Source organism: Garra rufa, chromosome 12, assembly GCF_049309525.1.
Source record: "Garra rufa chromosome 12, GarRuf1.0, whole genome shotgun sequence".
In the NCBI taxonomy this organism is placed as follows: Eukaryota; Metazoa; Chordata; class Actinopteri; order Cypriniformes; family Cyprinidae; genus Garra; species Garra rufa.
The window spans coordinates 14,943,154-14,963,585 of NC_133372.1; the positions used below are offsets into that span (position 1 = coordinate 14,943,154).

Sequence of the window (20,432 nt, forward strand, 5' to 3'; positions counted from 1 at the left end):
TTGTATTAAGTAATGTAATGAGACAGCTATTGATTTTGTCCAGCGGGGGCGCTGTGAGAACCGCGGCTGTAGGAAATGACGTGCGTAGCAGGAACAACTAGCAGCGCTTGAAAGAAAGTGTGTAGTCACCGTGTGTATCCCGGTCTGCAGCTTTATTTTCAGGAGAAACGTAATCAAATCCTATAAACAGTTCTTCATATAGGTGCCTGCTTTTTACATTTTCCATCATGGTAAGTGAACACGTTTGAGGAATTTTGTGTTTGTTGAATGCAGTCGTCTGTGTTAGCGCTGTAGCTCATTTGCCATCTCATCTTTCCAAGTCGAAAGTTATGTTAGATAATAAATAATTTGTCCTAACCTGCAGCTTATGTTGCTTTTTAAGTAGCTTTTTGTTGGTTAAATGCATTCCACATGCATAATAAGCTTTAGATGTATGGAGTTGGCGCTATTATGATGGATCATATTTAAAACGAAACTAAAATATGGATGGTGACCAGTCATGCTATGCAAGTTATTCGTGCTTGATATTATTATTTTATTTTAATAATTGCATTGGTATTAAAGGAAGAATTCAGTGCTTGGACTTTTCTTGGTCAAATATATTATCCTTCATAAGCATTTTAGTGGAGTTGGATAACAGTTGCAAAGTGCCTAGTCATACAATATACAATATCATAACTGCGTTTTAGTTGTTAAGCCTATATAATAACAAATGTTGGGGAAAGTTACTAACTTAAATAGTCTATTTAAATATTGCGTTACTCATATAATAAAAAAGTAAGTAATCGCGTTACTTTTTGTCACCTGAGCTTATGTGTATTTTAATAACAAAACCCAAAAAGTTATATTTTTGGCAACTGTAACACCCTTTCACACCAAAAGTGAAATGAATAAGTCTGAAGGAAGTACCTCTGTCTCTGCACCTCACTTCCAATTTGTTTCAATAGGGGAACAGGAGATGTGTCAGTGAATAAATGAGAAAACAAATGAACTTGCGATAATACACTGATAATAATAAAATATGTGACCCTGGACCACAAGACCAGTCATAAGGGACAGTTTTTCTAATAATAAATAAGCTTTACATTGACATATGGTTTGTTAGGATAGGACAATATTTGGCCGAGATACAACTATTTGAAAATCTGGAATCTGAGGGTGCAAAAAAAAAAATCTAAATATTGAGAAAAAAAGTTTTTATATATTTACGGTAGGAAATTTACAAAATATTTTCATGGAACATGATTTTTACTTAATATCCTAATGATTTTTGGCATAAAAGAAAAAATGATCATTTTGACCCATACAGTGTGTTTTTGGCTATTGTTACAAATATACCCGTGCTACTTAAGACTGGTTTTGTGGTCCAGGGTCACATATGTATATGACGTCTATGTCTAGTCAGACTGTATAGAAAAATGCAGTTGCTTAGTTTTAAATAAATTTTTGTTTCTTGTTGCTTTCTTCCCACAGTCTATTATGTCATATAATGGAGGTGCCGTCATGGCAATGCGTGGAAAGGAATGTGTGGCAATAGCGTCAGACCGGAGGTTTGGCATCCAGGCACAGATGGTTACCACCGACTTCCAGAAAATCTTCCCTATGGGAGAGAGACTCTACATTGGGCTGGCAGGCCTTGCCACAGATGTACAGACAGTGTAAGAATACAATGTTGTATGCCTTATAATATTATGATATTAAACATAACACTTTTTAATACCTTGCGGTTTTTACCTTTCTCTCTCATTTTAGATCTCAAAGGCTGAAGTTCCGCTTGAACTTGTATGAGCTGAAGGAAGGTCGTCAGATCAAGCCAAAGACCTTCATGAGCATGGTGTCCAACCTTCTGTATGAGAGGAGGTAAAAAAAAATTGCTATTAATAACTGTAATGGAGTGCTACAGTGCCCATTTACTTTCCCAGATTTTTTTGATTTTGATAGTTTTTTTTTAGTACACTTTGAAAGCTGTGCGCGAGGCAGAACGCAGAAAGTAAAGTATACCCAGGCCTTTACTATTCCATGTACGTGACACAACTGACAATGGTAGGTCACGTGACAGTATCGTCAAGGCAGATATAGTACGTCCGAATTTCATACATACTACACATTCATACTATACAGAACATTTTTTTTAAAGAAGTTCATGTCTAGAATATAAATTTCCTGACTCACTGCCATGTCATCCAAGATGTTTATGTCTTTCATTTTCGCAAAGAAATTAAGGTTTTTGAGGGGAAAAAATCAGGATTTTTCTCCATATAATGGACTTCAGTGCAGTGTTGTTTTTGACAACCATCTTAGATTTAGTCTTAGTTTTAGTCTTTTGGACTAAAATGCTTATTAGGTTTAGTCCAATTTTAGTCGACGAAAAGTCAAAAAGGTTTTAGTCTAGTTTTAGTCAAAAAAATGGGAAAAAGTAGTCTTTTAACAAATTAATGTAGGTCAGTAAGTATTTTGCTGTTGGGTAGTGTCACTTATAAGTTGTGAAAATAGCAGATCTATAGTTCAACACATTGTGAGCTTCCGGATCGACTATTTTCACCAATAATTACAATAATGAAGGAATGGTTTTAGACATAATAGACATATATTTGAAATACACCCATAGGTCCTCTCGCCGTTTGCGACCAACCTGTGTGCAACAATGTGACGTGTTGAGCACGTTGTGCGCTGCACGCCAGGTGGTTGGCGTAACCAAACAAGGATAGAATGCTAAAACGGCTTGCCATACTAGTATGGCAAAGAGTATTTAATGCTAAAACGGCTTGCCATAGCGGCAGATACTTTTTAGGTTTTTTAATTGGCATGCACAATAAGCAGAAATGTCATGCATTTTAAACGTCTGACGGACCACCCACTAACATTTTCGTCTATTCTCGTCTCGTCAACGAAAACACACACGTCTCGTCATGTTTTAGTCATCAACGAGCCATTTTTATCTCGTCATCGTCTCATTATCGTCATGAAAAAAAGTGGCGTCAACGAAATGATTTCGTCATCGTCATCGTTGACGAAAACAACACTGCTTCAGTGGTGGCCAACAGTTTGAAGGTCCAAACTGCATTTTCAATGCAGCTTCAAAAGGCTCTACACAATACTAGCCAAGAAATAAGGGTCTTGTCTAGTGAAACAATTTCTTAAAACAATAAAAATTCATCTACTTTGTAACCACTAATGCTCATCTTGTACCAGCCCTACCTCACGCATTAGATAATGATGTTGGAAAGGTCACATGTGACGTAGGCGGAAGTACCGACCCAGTTTACAAAGTGAATATGCAAAGAAAGGCAAATGCTCTTTACAAAAAAGGGTAAAACAAAGATTTTGGATGATTTTGAAATTGGAGGAGTAAATGAAATGGAGTTTTTCACTCCTGTCCTACCTTTTTGAACCGAAGTACACAGACGAAAAACTAACCTTCTTCGTGTGACCTTTCCAACTTGATTCAATAATGCACAAAGATGAGCATTTGTGGTTAAAAAGTATATACATAAAAATAATTAAGGATATGACGTTTAAAGGAACACTCCACTTTTTTTGGAAATGGGCTCATTCTCCAACTCCCCCCGAGTTAATAAGTTGAGTTTTACCGTTTTTTTAAAAATCAACTTATTAACTTGGAGGGAGTTGGAGAATTAGCCTATTTCCAAAAAAAAGTGTAGTGTTCCTTTAAGGAAACTCTCTAGATGAGACCCTTATTTCTCGGCAGGTATCGTGTAGAGCTCTTTGAAACTGCAATTTGGTCCTTAACTGTCGGCCACCACAGAGGTCCACTATATGGAGAAAAATCCTGGAATGTTTTCCTCAAAAACCTTAATTTCTTTGTGACTGAAGAAAGAAAGACATGAACATGATCTTGGCTGACATGGGGGTGAGTAAATTCAGTAATTCAGGAAATTTATATTCTGGACATGAACTTCTCCTTTAAAAAATGATGTTCTGTATAGTATGAATACTGTCACGTGACCTACCAGTGTCAGTTGTGTCACTCGAGTAACATGAAATAGTAAAGGCCAGTTATACTTCATTTTCTGCGTTCCATTTCAAGCACAGCCACGTCCGCACAGCATTCAAAGTATTCTCAAAAGTGGACAAGTGGACGAGTTCGACACATGCGCAGTACCACCTAGTCGACTCGCTCTGTCTCAATATTATACGTGGTTTGTCCACACGGTCACAAAAATTGGGCATCCAGACTTCTGATGATGTAAATTTTGACAAAAGTAGTAAGTCATCTTACTTGGGGTACTTCTAGCCTACTGTTTTTCCAATACTATGATTTTGGAAAAAAAATTCCACATACTTCACCTGCTGTATAGAATGTAGGCATACTTGAATTAGGTGTAGGGCTGTCGCGGTTAAGGAATTTCCCTTGCGGTAATTTTGAGTGGCTCAGTAGCGCGGTATGCGGTATTACCGCCATATAATTGTGTGTAGGCTGTTACAATGTAAGGTCATATTCAGAAATCAATAAAGCGAAACCAAATCGCGTTGATATATGAAGTGAAGTAAACAGTACTTACATAGAAACCTAGCCAGTAAGAAATGCAAATTTTGAAGAAAAATGTCAGACATACTTAGAGGCTTTGCATCTGAAATCTTCGTGTATATAACAGTTAGCGCGCACCCTCGAGTCTGACTGGACAAGAGACTTTCTGTCAGTATTTCACCTGCGTGTTTTAGGCGAGCTGTCAGTCAGTGCAGTTTCATTTTTACGCCACAAGATGGAGGCAAGAGACTATCTTTGAGTAAGTCTTTAATCCGTTCATTCAACTATACGTTCAAAAACGCTTATTTATTCAAAGAGAGACGTAATGAAACACGATGTTGAAATCATTTTAACTTTAATCGCCACTTTTAAAGGCTCAGCTGACCAGCAGAGCACCGATGTTAAGACAGAGATTTCACTTTCCTTGGACATGACAAGGTAGTTTCACACATAGATATATATACATAGATACCGCATTGGACCGCTCCAAGCACGTAGATGCGTCCGCCATTTTGGAACGGTCCACTTGACGTCATTCACCATACTGTAGGTTCGCAGACCAACGGCTGTGCAGGACTGTGGCTTTTCGAATTTTCAGTGATTACTATGAGATCTATGGGTGAATGACGTCAAGTAGACCGCAGTGAAATGGGGGATGGCTTACGTATAACGGCCCATAGAAACAGTCGCTAATGAGGCATCTATGTATACATATCTATGGTTTCACATACATACCTGACTCGATCTGAAAAACAGACGCAGGTAATCGCACAAGCTCAGTCGATCTCTCTCTCATTCGCTGTCTGTTTAGGCTTGTTAAGTGCATATCTACTGAGCCTCATAATAAACACATTATGTTATCATTACTAACTTATTACTAATTTAATATTCAGCGCACAGGCATTAAGTGAGAAGGGCAAATCCTTAGGAAAAAAGAAAACAGGCAAATATCGCGGTTGCTGCGGTTGTTGCATTCCTCTGCGGTTATGCACGTCAATAGCGCGGTATTGCGATATTGCGGTTATCGCGACAGCCCTAATTAGGTGTTTAAGAGTTGTAAGCTTTGAAACCATACCAACCAGCTACAAAGGTGAATCACAACATTACAAACTTTGTTTTGAAGCAACAAATTATTTAAAAATCAGACAAGGGTACTGTATTTAATGGCATTAGAAGACAAACTACAATCCCATGAAGCATTGCAAACTACACATTTAAGTTAAAAATAATGTAAAAGTATAAAACTATTGACTGCATCATTCACTGTGCTTTATAGGAGTGGATAGGTGCTAAAGTGTTCTTTTAGTATGATTTGCTTGTCTTGATTATTTGATTGGTGGGAATTTCTCAGCAGAATCATGGGTAATGTAGTTTTTCAGCCGAAATTCTGCTTTTAAAGTCCCCATGAAATCAAAATTGAAGTTTTTTGGCTTTTAGTGTGAATATGTTACACTTATGTCCCTGTCTCAATAAAAGCCTCCTGTAGTGAACCAATGTGTTTGTGTAAGAAAAACATCCATATTTAAAATGTAAGAATCACTTTAATCTAGCTTGCGCTAACAGTTGTACACTGAACTTGCTTCTTTGGGAAGGGGCGTGGTAGGACTGAAATGCTGTCTAAGCTGTTCACCAATCGCAACCAATCACAACAAATTTCTTTTTTTGGAAGGCGGGCTTTCATCAAACCTGGGAACTAATAGTGCCATTTGTGCCAGGCTGGGGAGAAAGCTGTTGTAATAATGTAAATTATGTGAAAAATAATGTGTTTTTCTGACCACCAAGCATGAGAGAATGCCTTGTGCACCCCCAAAACAAAATAAAGACTTTGTAAAAGAGCATAATAGGACCCCTTTCAAACTATCAAAATCAATTCCCTTGTGGAGAAAAAGAATAGGATTTTTACTTCTGGAATCCAGCTGATTGAAATTCATATTTTGTAATGTTTAGGCCTACTATAACCAGTTAGAGTCCTGTAAACTTGCATATTTTCAAAATCAACTAGTCAACTAGCATTCCAGTTTTTCAAAAACACATTAAACACATTGTGACCTCTTAGCTGAATTAAAAAGAATGCAAAATTGAATTTGTAAAATAAAAAAATTAAAAAAAAAAAAACAACAATTGCAAACACTTTTGTCCCTGTCTCAGGTTTGGGCCATACTACATTGAGCCTGTGATTGCTGGTCTGGACCCAAAGACCTTTGAACCCTTCATCTGTTCCCTTGACCTTATTGGATGCCCAATGGTGACAGAAGACTTTGTTGTGAGCGGAACTTGCTCAGAGCAGATGTACGGCATGTGTGAGTCACTATGGGAACCTGACATGGTAGGTGGAAGAGAACTCTACATATCTGTGTTGAGCACGAAGGCTGGTTTATCTGATTTAGGCCTGGTAATCTCATGGACTTTTGCTGTTGATTGTGTTCTCTAGAACCCAGAGGATTTATTTGAGACCATCTCACAGGCCATGCTGAACGCTGTTGACAGAGATGCGGTGTCTGGAATGGGAGTCGTTGTTCATGTCATGTAAGTGTATCAAAACATATGAAGAATATCACTTTATGAACATTAAGAATTTTTAATTGATTCCAGGGCTCAAAATTAACTTTTTTTCAAAAAACGTTAGGAGCACCCAATGAATATTAAGGAGCACCACAACTGCCAATTGAGCAGAACAACCAGCACTCATCCCAACATTTCTTTTTAGTATTGCTCCGATCTTGATTCTTCGTGGCCGATTCTGATTGCAAGCAAATGAGCTGATTCTGAAAGGCTTTTTTTTTTTTTTATATATATGTGACCCTGGACCACAAAACCAGTCATAAGGTTAAATTTTACAAAACTGAGATATATACATCATATGAAAGCTCAATAAATAAGATTTCTATTGATGTATGGTTTGTTAGGATAGGATAATATTTGGCCGAGATACATCTATTTAAAAATCTGAAATCTAAGGGTGCCAAAAATCAAAATACTGAGAAAATCACCTTTAAAGTTGTCCAAATTAAGTTCTTAGCAATGCATATTACTAATCAAAAATTACATTTTGATAGGTTTACAGTAGGAATTTTACAAAAAAATCTTCATGAAACATGATCTTTACTTAATTTCCTAATGATTTTTGACAAAAGAAAAATCAATAATTTTGACCCATACAATGTATTTTTGGCTATTGCTACAAATATACCCCAGCGACTTAAGACTGGTTTTGTGGTCCAGGGTCACATATTTATTTTACACCTTAAGCAAGGAATAAGAATGAATGAAAATATGAGTACATGAACAAGATGTTTATTTTCTCTATTCCAGGTAGAGCCATTTGAAGCTTACAAATATATTTAGACGGTCGCACAGATTAAATTTTGGGAGCATATGCAACCAAAATGGTCGCAATTTTGAGCCCTGGATTCATTGTATAGCTATTTTTATTTGATTTATTGTTGAACTGAATGTAGTAATACATGGTGCATTTCTAGTTTAATTCAGTAAGCGAATTGTATGTTTTGTTTTGTTACAGTGAGAAGGATAAGATAACCACACGTACCCTGAAGGCCAGAATGGACTAGACAAAATACTACTGCTATGTTTCCTCTCCTGCAATCCCACTTTTTTGTACTGTAATAGAATTTGCCTTGTTCCATTTGTCATCATCAAGTTTGAATTGTTCATTAACAACAATAAACATTTCTAATATTTACTCATTTGCTAGTTCTGTGGTCATAAATGTTTGTAAATGATTATTTTTGTGATCTAATTTCTTCTTAACATTTTAAATCTATATCTTAATGTTTAAATAGATCTTATTGTGAACCACTGATCTTTGGATGTTTAATTTAAAAGAAAAAAAAATGTTTCAGTGTCATAACTGGACCTTCCAGTGTAAATGACAGACTCTCTGGTGACATATGCAGGATTTCTCCACTCAAAAAAAAGTTAAATTAAAATTTTGATGTGGCCTAGTCTATGATTTGAACCTAATTGAGATGCTGTGCAGGACCTTAAACGGGTGGTTCATTGGTTCATGCTCAAAACCCCTCCAATGTGGCTGAACTAAAGCAGTTCTGCAAAGAAGAGTGGGCCAAACTTCCACCACAGTGATGTGAAAGACTGATCTTTTGTACGTTTGCCCACTGACTACAATGATCAGTCTATACTTTAAGGCTTATTTGAACAGTGAGAGACAGAATAACAACAAAAAGTCCAGAAAAACACACAAAAAAAAAGAATTGCATTTTAAGGAGTGATAAAATATTTGATCCCTTCGCAAAACATGACTTAGCACTTGGTGGCAAACCCTTTTCTGGCAATCACAGAGATCAGACGTTTGTTGTAGTTGGCCACCAGGTTTGCGCACATCTCAGGACGGATTTTGTCTCACTCCTCTATGCAGATCCTCTCCGAGTCATTAAGGTTTTGAGGCTGACGTTTGGCAACTCGAACCTTCAGCTCCCTTCACAGATTTTCTATGGGATTAAGGTCTGGAGACTGGCTAGGCCACTCCAGGACCTTAATGTGCTGCTTCTTGAGCTACTCCTTCGTTGCCTTGGCTGTGTGTTTTAGGTCATTGTCATGCTGGAATACCCATCCACAACCCATTTTCAAATCCCTGGCTGAGGGAAGGAGGTTCTCACCCTAAGGTTCTTGTCCTGTCCATTGTCCCTTTGATGCAGTGCAGCTGTCCTGTCCCCTTAGCAGAAAAACACCCCCAAAGCATAAATGTTTGACGGTGGGGATGGTGTACTTGGGGTCATAGGCAGAATTCCTCCTCCTCCAAACACAGCGAGTCGAGTTGATGCCAAAGAGCTCAGTTTTGGTCTCATCTGACCACAACACTTTCAGCCAGTTTTCTTCTGAATCATGTAGATCAGTGTTTCTCAACCCTGGTCCTGGGCGCCCCCCAACCCTGCACATTTTGTGTGTCTCCCTAATCAAGCACACCTGATTGCACTCATCAGCTCATTAGAAAACATCTCCAGGACCTGAAATGGGTGTGTCAGATAAGGAAGACACACAAAATGTGCAGTGTTAGGGGGCGCCCAGGACCAGGGTTGAGAAACACTGATGTAGATGTTCACTGGCAAACTTCAGATGGGTGCTGCAGAATTGTAGTCCTTATCGGCGTAGTGTGTTACCAATTGTTTTCTTCGTGACTGTGGTCCCAGCTGCCCTGAGATCGCTGACAAGATCCTCCTGTGTAGTTCTGGGCTGATTCCTCACATTCTCATTATCATTGAAACTCCACAAGGTGAGCTTTTGCATGACAAAAAAAGGGAGATTGACAGTATTTTGTGTTTCCTCCATTTTGCGAATAATCGCATCAACTGTTGTCAACTTCTCACCAAGCTGCTTGGTGATGGTCTTGTAGCCCATTCCAGCCTTGTGTAAGTCTACAATCTTGTACCTGACATCCTTGAACAGCTCTATGATCTTGGCCATGGTGAAGAGTTTGAAATCTGATTGATTAATTTGCTTCTGTGGACAGGTGTCTTTTATACAGGTAACAAACTGATATTGGGAGCACAATCTCAGCTCATTACCTGTATAAAAGACACCTGGAAGCCAGAAATCTTGCTGACTGATAGGGGATCAAATACTTATTTCACTCATTATAACTTAGAACATTAAAGAGACCTTTCTACTGAACACATGAAAAAAAAAAAAAAAAGACCAAAGTCCCTGATCACCTGTGGGAAACGCGTCACCAAGGCTCGCCTTAAGGCTTGAGGAGGGTGCTTCAGCAATCAAAAGTACGAAATTGCTCATAAATGCACAGGACAAAAATCACAGGGCTTGTCCACTTGGTGGTGCTATAAGAGAGAAATAAAAACATAAAAATGGCTATAACTACACAACCATTTGTCCTGTCAACATGAAAATCGCTGTGCACGGTCCTGGTCCAAAGTCCCACAAGGGTCTGTAAGGACATTTGCGTATCTAAAAAAACATGGCTGCCGTTGGTCCATGAATTTTGAGTACCTATTAGACAAAGTTAAAGGAACACTCCACTTTTTTTGGAAATAGGCTCATTCTCCAACTCTCCCCAAGTTAATAAGTTGAGTTTTACCGTTTTGAAATCCATTCAGCCGTTATCACTGATATCACTAGATCATTGAATCCTATGAGGCCAATATAGCATCGCGTTCAAAAATGACCAATGAGTTTCAAGATTTTTATTTAAAACTTCTGTAGTTATATCGTGTACTAAAACCGGCGGAAAATGTAAAGCTGCGATTTTCTAGGCCGATAAGATCAGGAACTACACTCCCATTCTGGTGTAATAGTCAAGGATGTTTGCTGCCGTAATATGGACGCAGCAGGCGCAGTAATATCACGCAGCGTCTGAAGTTCGGTCACAATTTCAAAAAGCCGGTCACATTGCCAGTTACCTAGCTGGGAACTACTTTCAGGCACTGCGTGATATTACTGCGCCTGCTGCGTCCATATTGCGGCAGCAAACTTAAATAGGACAAATAAATAGTTTTAAATAGGACAAATATCGAAACGCGTTGGTCATTTTTGAACACGATGCTATTTTGGCCTCATAGGATTCAATGATCTATGCTAAGCTATGCTAAAAGTGATATCGCCAGAACAGGAGAACGGCTGAATGGATTTCAAAACGGTAAAACTCAACTTATTAACTCGGGGGGAGTTGGAGAATGAGCCTATTTCCAAAAAAAGTGGAGTGTTCCTTTAACAGAGGGCAATTGGAGCGAAACTCTGTGGGCCTGTTTGACTTACGGCCCCAAAGGTCTGTGAGAAATTCGGCCACTCGGGGCAATTTCGCATTTTTCAAGGGTGTAAACGATTATACATTGACAGAACTCCTCATTCCGTATAACTTTGCCTCTAGAACCACTGCTGTCGATCAAATCATTTGTTAAATGATTGACAACATGCAAAAAAAAAAAACTACTTTTGTGAACTAGGTTTTTCGCCCAATCTGGAAAAAAAAAAAAAAACACTGCAGTACAATTCTTTGGACTCTCTAGGTCAATAATGTCGAAATGTACCATTTGGGAAGCTATAACAGGGTCGTTAAGAAAATCCTATAAAGTCTAAAGGAAACCTCAAAACTTCACGAAACTCGGTGAGCATATGCGACAGGTGACTCTAAACAAGCATGCAAAGATTGATTAGTGATCGAACCACAGCTGGTGTAATAGCAGTCATAAACATTACAAAACAATTTTTATGGTAAATTACCTATATTTGCTGACTTTCTTTCTCAGAACTGCACATTTAAATCTCACAATTCTGACTTATAACTCACAATTCTGAAAAAGTCAGAATTGCAAGTTTGTATCTCGCAATTCTGAGAAAAAAACTGCCAATGATCTTTTTTATGTTTTTATTCAGTGGCAGAACATTCGCATTTTCTTGCATGACAGTCCACATCACAACATTGGATAAAGATTGTGTACAAATCTTTATAGATTTATGTTCTAATCAATAACCTTGCAAAAACCTCATCTCACTGACCACTGGGTTCCTTTATTTCTTGTTTATTTCTTGTCTTTTAAGAAAAAGTCTATGTTCAGCTTTTTTTTTGCATTTCATATGTGCATGTTTCACTGAATTTGCTATTAATACAATATTCCTAAAAGTTAAACTGGGACTCTCTAAGTATCTATTTCTATATAGCAGCTTTTCTTTCTTAAAATTATACTATATAATTACACAAAATAACATTCATGATTTGTTTTTGTTTTTTTGTTTTGTTTGCTTTGTGATGGTTGTTCACGAGTCCCTTGTTTGTTCTGAACAGTTAGAGTTCTGCTCTTCAGAAAAATCCTCCAGATCCTGCAGATTCTTCAGTTTTCCAGCATCTTTGAACCCTTTCCAGCAGTAACTGCATGATTTTGAGACCCACAGCTATTAAAAAAAGGTTTAAACATTCACTGATGCTCCAGAAGGAAACCTGATGCATTAAGATCTGGGGGTGAAAACTTTTGAACAGGATGTAGATGTCCAAATTTTCATTTTGTTAAAATATGTTTTTTTCCATTTAACTTCCCTTCAGAAGCAACAGAAGATACTTGCATGTTTCCTGGAAGACAAATGAAGTACAATTTACCTTCAGAACAAACAAGGGACTCAACCATCCCAAAACAAAACAAACAGTTGTAGATCATCCTGGTAACCACACACAGTATTACGAACCAAGGGTTCTGAAACTTTTGAAGTGGGTTATTTTAATAATTTCAGCTATTTTTTGTCTTGTGGACTATATGTAAACATCTTTTATGTAATAAATCTCCGGACAGTACAAGACAAAAAATAACATGCATTTGGTATGATCTCTCTTATTTTGTTAAACTTATTCACATTTTCACAGATTCTCCAAGATTCCCAAACTTTCGCATACCACCGTAGATGATGTACAATGCTTATAATTAATGGGAAGTACTAAATTGGGTAATTAAGTACAAATACATCAGGGATCTACCTTCCCGCAGAGTTTAGTTCCAACCCTGATCAAACACACCTGTCTGTAATTATCAAGTGCTCCTTCAGATTGTAATTAGTTGGTGTAGGTGTGTTTGATCAGGGTTGGAGCTGAACTCTGCAGAAAGGTAGATCGCCAGGAACAGGGTTGAGCACCCCTGCGCTAGATTATTCTTCCTCGGTTTAAGAGCCCATTTGAAGCTGCATTTAACCTGCATTTAGGAAGTTTAATCTCATGCGCACCATAGAAGTCCACTATATGAAGAAAATTTCTAAAATGTTTTCCTCAAAAAACAACTTCTTTACGACTAAAGAAAGACATGAACATCTTGCATGACAAGTGGGCGAGTAAATTATCTGCAATTTTTTGTTTTGGAAGTGAACAAATCCTTTAAACACATAATTGTTGGTCTTTAAAGTTTGCAGAAATCATTAAAAAAGAGACCAAATGTTCCAAAAATACATTTATTAGTAATGAGAATCAGAATGGACAATTCTTCCATCAAGTTTGTTTGGCGCTTTAACGTGTGATTGCACTTATGCATTGAACAACAGCTCTGAACATCAAATCATAATTTAGAATAAGAACAACTCTTATACATCTAGATTATTCCATGACTAACATGTTGTATGAACAGTTCTAGAACCACAAGTTCAAACTTTAAAAGTAACACATTTCTTTTTGTTTGCATGTTTACTAAGAAATAAACATTTACCAAAGTTTTTTGGTGGCACATGCGTTTGTGTGGAATAATTTTTTGGGGAATTTTTTTTTTTAATGATACAGAGATCCTATTCTATTAACTATACAAAAAAATAAAATAAAATAAAAAGAATCTATTTACAATAAAGATCAGTGTTACTCCATGAATTATTCCAAAGCAGTGGTGATTTTGCTGTTGTAGCGTAAAAGGAGCACACGCTCAAAATGTTCATCTGAGAGATGATGTCCTTTTGGGGTCACAATGTTACTCCCATTGTTGAAAAGCTGTTGTACTGGGGCACTTGAAGGTAGAGTTGTATTGAACTTGATAAAGACTTTTTTCACACCTGGAAATTCATTTAGGCATTTCAGATCTTTGTTTGAGCCTTGAAGATAAAGCCACACCTCTTCCGCTGCTTCCCTCTTCCCACTTTTGTTGCCAGAACTTCCAGGTCCGTACGAGAAGAATTCATCCTCATGGACAGAGCCTCCATTGGTCTCAGTTTCTTCAGTCCCTTGGTCGACCTGTAAAACTTCAGTGATCAGCTGTGCTCGAAGACTCTCCCTCTCATCTTCTGGTAACCACCAAAGTCTAAACTGCGGCATGGTGGCTGTGGCCAATCTGGCATCAGAACTTTCAAAAACCTGCTTGAAGCGAGAGTCAATTGCCTTAACGGTGCTTTCAATGACCTTGGAGAAGAGGCGAGTGTTTGCTGCCTTCTCTTCAAGCTTCCTTTTAAGGGTCAACAGCGTTGGTATCACAATGCCAAGGAAGCACTTTTCTTCTCCATGCAAAAGGTCAAGCGCAAAAGCCACTGGTTTGAAGACGTCAGTATATTCTGTGAGGTACGCAGTTTCATCAGGTGTAAAACGTGGAACACCCAAGACCTCGGTCAGCTCGTTGAGCTGTGAATCAGTAAGTGACATAATCTTGTTAATGGCGTAGTATTCTGAGCTCCACTGATTCAGACAAGGAGCTGTGAATTTCATTTTTGCAATGGATTCAATTGCATCAGCAGCTTCAGTGGATGATTGGGCCTTATGCCATATTGCAGCACATTTTTCAGCTGCACTGCTGTGCAGTTTACCTGCCGGTCCCTTTGAGACGGCATCTGCCAAATCCTTTGAGGCAATCAAGTTCAGTGTTTGAGAAGCACACCGTTGGTGAGGCGGTAAGAAGTAACTCAGAAAGAAGTCTCCACCAATTTCTCCATCACAAAGAATACTGCCCAAATCCTCAAAATGACTTTGCTCCAATTCTTGGTCATCATCAGAGGCAAATTCTTTGAAGGCTTTGATGAAATTGTTACCGTTGTCAGTGACAGTGGCCTGAACTTTGCTCTCGATGTTATAGGAGGAATGAGTTTCTTGGATTTTAGCGATGATTGTTTCACAAGTGTAGCTGATGGGGATTCTTGTGCAGGCAAGAGCAGCAGACTTCCTTTCGAGATTGTCCTCAAGCCAGTGACAAGTCATTCCAAAATAACTTCTGTCCTGCACAGACCACACATCAGCGGTTGTACACAATGTCTGCACTTTGTCGAGCTTCGCTTTTAGCTCCCCTTTCATTTTATCGAATGCTACTTCAAGCCTGCTGATAAAAGCATTTCGATTCATGACTTTTTTGCCTCGGCTTAGAGCTTCAATCAACCTCCTGAAGCCGGGTTGCTCAAGAATTGAAATGGGTTGCACATCCTCCACAATAAAATTGAAAACCAGGCTATTTAGTCTGGATTGTGATGTTTGGTAATAAATGGTGGGATCAATCGTAGATTCCTTCGTGTCGGACGATTCTGCCGTTTGATTTTCCAAAATGCTTGGTCCATAACTGCTTGGTCCATCACTGCTTGGTATTTCACTGCCTGGTAGATCTCTTATTCTTCTCCTACACACCACAGAATGCTTTCTCTGAAGGACAAAGAAAATTAATCAAAACGGGACATTTATTTTCTGTGCTTCAACTTGGTGAAACCAAGGCACATTAAAGGCTAAAAACACTTCAAGACATGATAAGTATGCATTGCCCTAGAAAATGTAATATTCAATAGAGATTCATTTATTCGTTCATTAAGAGTATTTTGGGAATATTTATTTTTTCCAGGTTTGAAATCAATAATGAATGAATGCCCTATATAAGGTATATATAGGCTATGCCTATAAAAGGTTATGAGTCTCTCTTGAAACTGATTTTGTACAATGAAAGTCAATTGTCTTTCGTTGTATGGTCAAAATGCCTTCTTTAGGGTTTCATTTACTGATGATGAGTAAATGATAATTGTTCTCTTTACGAGAACTATACCTTTAACATGTTAGATACAGTGGGACAGTGGCTTTGAGGCAAACTGTACTAGGAGTGTAAAGGTATGAGCATCACGGTACAATGAAAACGGTATAATCATTTATTGCTACATATTGCTGTTTTTTTCTCCTCACAGTATTTTTTTTCACATTAAACAACTGGCCTGCAGTAATTTGTTGCACATGACGTTTACAGAAAGCACAAAAATAATAGAAAAGGGTATTCATAATTTATATTACCTTTAATTTCTTAGCCATTCACAGTATTTTCACTTACATTCATCTTTGAAAATTCCTTGGGGTGGTGGTCACGGAGATGGTGCGCCATGTTTGAAGTGTTGCTTGCCCGAGCTGACACTTTTTTCCGACACAATCTACAAACTGGATAACCATCAACAAGGATGGTGCCTCCTGGGTCTTTTAAATACCCAAAATACTCCCATACAGCGGACTTCAGCCGCTTGGGTGGGAGAAAAAGAGGCTCAGGGTCCGACATTTCGGTGTGCTGCCGTTTGCGCATCTGGGAAGGTGAGTGACACTTAAATGAAAGAGGAGAAAGTCGCAATTTAGACATTTTTTTATGATTCTCTCTTAATTAAACGCAGATTCAGTGGAAAAATTGTTTCTTTACTTTGGTTTATTAAAAACAAAAATCCTAACTTATACTATCAAAATGTACCGTGTACCGTAAAACCATCATACCATTACATTGCTAGTTGAACCAGATAAATTGCTTTGATGAATTATAATTTGTCATATTATTATGAACTAGCGTGTCCTAAACCATGTCATATAAAAGTTAAACTGTCTCTAAAATTGCACCAGTCCCTTATATAGTGCATTACCTAATCTACACAAAACCATGGTGTTGATTGTTCAGTCCACTCATTTAATGTAACTAGTGCTGGGTGATATATACCGGTTCAAACAGTAAACTGGTTTGAATTATGCCCACAGTGTGAATAAAAAAAAACTGGCAAAGCACCAAAGACAGCATCATAAATTGAGAGGGGATCCCTGTTAACTGCATACACTTCTGACTAATGATTGAAAAATTGTAGAACGATTAACACACAACTAATTCTTTAACTAGGCTTAGTTTTTTAAAACTATTAATTAAAAACTACCCGATAAATGTTATACACTGTTACGGTCTTGCATTATGTTAATTTTACTCGATTACTATATTAAAGCATTATTTTGGGGGACCTTGACTTTCCTCAAATGCATTTGAAAAACTGTATACTTGCACTTTTACTTAATTACACCGTACTTATACATATCTATTGACATTCTTACCAGGGACACTTATTGATGTTCTTACTAGAAAGTGGATGTATGATATTGTAATAAAAAGTAAATAAATATTATTTTAAGCAACAATTATGGTTTTCAATTCATTTCTAAATTATGTCAGTCAAATTAATTACATGATCGTTCGCTAATCATCATAGCTAAATCGCACTCAGAATTTTCGGAAACAAAAAACAAGTACCTCAAATAAACAATTGCTGCAGACAGAACTGAATTGGCATCACAAAAGTGGCTTTAAAAGTCCATTTTATCCCCTGGTTTCACAGACAAAAGCCTAGTCCTAGACTAAAATGTAAGCCTGAGCTGTTTCAACTAAAAGAAACTTGCACTTACTGATCTTAAAATATATCAGTGCTTTTGTTTTGTCTCAAGATGCATGCACACCAGTTATGTTTTTTTTCTAAGCACTTAAATATGAATTAAATGCCCTAATTGAACTATAACCTAATCCTGGCTAAGCCCTGTCTGTGAAACAGGGCCTGTATGTTTTAATTATCATAAGCATACAGTCCACAGAAATCAATTTTCAGCAAGTTAGTTTCTTTCTGGAGGTAGATAAAGAGCCTTTGTATTATCTAGCTGTTTTAAAATGCATTTGTGGTATGTGTTTTGTTGTTGACACTAGATGAAATTCGGCACTATTGGGTTTCCCACAACAACAAAACCTTTCTATGCCTGTCTGACGAAACATTTTATGAATTGAATTCACTTTCCATTAATAAAATTGTTCAAAAAGCATAAACAAGAAACCTCTCTGTCATTTAAGTTTGTTGGGTTCCTACTTAATTTTAAGATGTACGTTTACTCATGTTTTTGTCTAGAAACTTGGACTTAGTAAACGTTTCACTTGTATACAAAGTATCACTTAAGTTTTTTAGTGCATTTACAACCCTGTCCACAACGCTCTCTAACACATGATATTTACATCATTGTCTGAACTCACCCAGCAATGGTCTTTTACTCCTTTCTCGTGTAGACTATGTGATATCCACTATATAGGGATGAAGGCGATTTCGGAGTCAACTATTTTCATATAAAAAAAGTTAAACACTTCGCTGAGCCCGCCTTTAATACGTTGTGGACCAATCCACCATGGCAACTGGCGCCGTCCGCCATTTTCTCAGACGAGCATTTGCTTTTTTAAAACGTAAATCTACGGGGGTTGTGCATCTTTCGATAGTTTTATGATTTATTTTACAAACACACAGTAAGATGTTGTTGCCGAATCACTTATAATAGTCACATAAGCTTCTTCAAAGCATAATAAACAAACAATGAGACGTACACGCGGCATTACTCCTCATTCCCAAATGACACGTATTACATTAGTAACATTTTCCCCTAAGTAAACGAATGTTACTCACGCGTTTTATTAAAGTCATTATAGTGTCGACAGTAATTGAGGAGTTCGTTGAAACGAGAGTTCGTTATAGAAACGCAATGAACAGTTCTGCTCACCTACAACAAAATAATTGAAATGAAGCCTTTTCATTCTATGATTGGCTATTATATTATACGTTAACACTAGAGCCAATTTAGCACTCTAATTATCACTGTTCATAAAATAAATGTTTATTATAAACTCAAAACCACTCCCACTCTGTTGATTTCTGTCCCACGTTTCGCCCAAAACTTCGCATGAAAACCAGATAAAGTGAAAATCACTGCCTACCTGTGTTTATAATCCACTAAGTTTGATATTGTTTCCTTGGAATCGCATTTAGGAATGTAACAAAGCTTTTATCTGTGCTCCACTGGGAATATACCGAAAACAGTCTAGTTTTGCATAAGTTGCCCCACAAACTCAAAAATACAGTACAAACAGCAATCGTTGTGTGTTCAGTTGAGAAAACGTGCAAGTGTAACGTTACCTCCAAATGCTTCTTTAGATTAGAGGTAGAGTCCCTTGCAGTGGACAGGATGTTGATCTTTGGGAGGCAGAGGTTGCACTGAACGGTAATGTTTCTCCCTCTTGTGTCCCTGAACGTGAAGTGGTGTTTGTGCATCCAGTGGTCAAATGCAGAACGAGACCGCTCCATCTTCACACGAGGCTCCGGCGTATACAGGTCTTATAAAACGTACGAACAAAAACAATGTATTACACTTGCTGATTCGTGTGTAATCGTGTAATAAAAAAAATAAAATGCACCATATTATATTTGCAGACTCTTGATTTTTGTAATCTAATTACGTAATCCAAATAACGTATCCGTTACTATCGAACAACAGAGGCGTATCTCCCATGAAACAATTTCTTCTCTCTTTCGATTGCTGTTTCTTCTTCTTCTTCTTCTTTTTGTTTTATGGCGGGTGGCATCCAACGTTAAGGTGCATTACCGCCACCTACTATACCGGAGTGTGAACCAGAGTAACTAACAGACACTTTAACCCCAAATATCCAAAGAAGAGAACTTCTTTATAATAATAATAAAAAAAAAAAAAAAAAAAAAAAAAAAAAAAAAAACCTAAACCTTTTTCTTTTCTTCATTATATATATATATATATATATATATATATATATATATATATATATATATATATATATATACACACACATACTTAAATAAATAATTAAATAGTAATAATAATAACTAATCTTTATACCCTATTAATTAACCCAGTTCAGTAACAGATTGCTGTTTCCGGCGTGGATCAAAATAAAATAGCTCATTAGCGCCACCTTGTGCTAGCATGGAGCAGAGACAATATACCAGGGATCTCCAACCCTTCTTCTTGAGAGCTATTGTCCTGCAGCCTTCAGTTTCAACCCTGCTCCTGTCTGTAATTATCAAATAAGACTGAACACCTTGATTAGCTGGTTCAAGTGCGTTTGTTTGAAGTTAAAAATCCACAGAATGGTAGCTTTCCAGGAACAGTGTTCAAGTCCTCACTTAAAGGTACACTCCACTTTTTTGGGAAATAGACTAGCTCATTCTCCAACTCCCCCGAGTTAATAAGTTGAGTTTTACCATTTTGAAATCCATTCAGCTGTTCTCCTAGCCTAGAATCTAGACGCGCCCCTAGCGGCAGCAAATTACATTTGCTTCCAAGGTCAGTCTAGTTACTCTCAATTCACTTAAAATTCCGAAAAATCCAAGATGTACCGGGCCAATCACGAGTCGGTGGGCGGGCTTAACATGATGACGCCTGAGTCCTGACCTGCGACCATAAGTTCCG

General features: G+C 37.6%; 2 protein-coding genes across 3 annotated transcripts; one reads left to right on the forward strand and one right to left on the reverse strand.

Moving 5' to 3' along the window:
• Nucleotides 1–79: 79 nt before the first annotated feature.
• Nucleotides 80–8,193, forward strand: psmb3 (proteasome 20S subunit beta 3). Its single transcript, XM_073851645.1, has 6 exons — nucleotides 80–230; nucleotides 1,474–1,658; nucleotides 1,753–1,860; nucleotides 6,638–6,815; nucleotides 6,921–7,015; nucleotides 8,010–8,193. Exons 1-6 carry the CDS (start codon nucleotides 228–230, stop codon nucleotides 8,056–8,058), a joined length of 618 nt encoding a protein of 205 aa, XP_073707746.1. The 5' UTR covers nucleotides 80–227; the 3' UTR covers nucleotides 8,059–8,193.
• Nucleotides 8,194–13,389: 5,196 nt separating this feature from the next.
• Nucleotides 13,390–19,493, reverse strand: zbedx (zinc finger BED-type containing X). Of its 2 annotated transcripts, XM_073852174.1 has the most exons (3): nucleotides 19,127–19,493; nucleotides 16,219–16,479; nucleotides 13,390–15,551 (listed from the first exon to the last, which is right to left on the reverse strand). In XM_073852174.1, exons 1-3 carry the CDS (start codon nucleotides 19,292–19,294, stop codon nucleotides 13,812–13,814), a joined length of 2,169 nt encoding a protein of 722 aa, XP_073708275.1. In that variant the 5' UTR covers nucleotides 19,295–19,493; the 3' UTR covers nucleotides 13,390–13,811. The 2 variants fall into 2 exon arrangements, with proteins under 2 accessions (XP_073708275.1, XP_073708276.1); XM_073852175.1 differs by lacking the exon at nucleotides 16,219–16,479.
• Nucleotides 19,494–20,432: the final 939 nt, after the last annotated feature.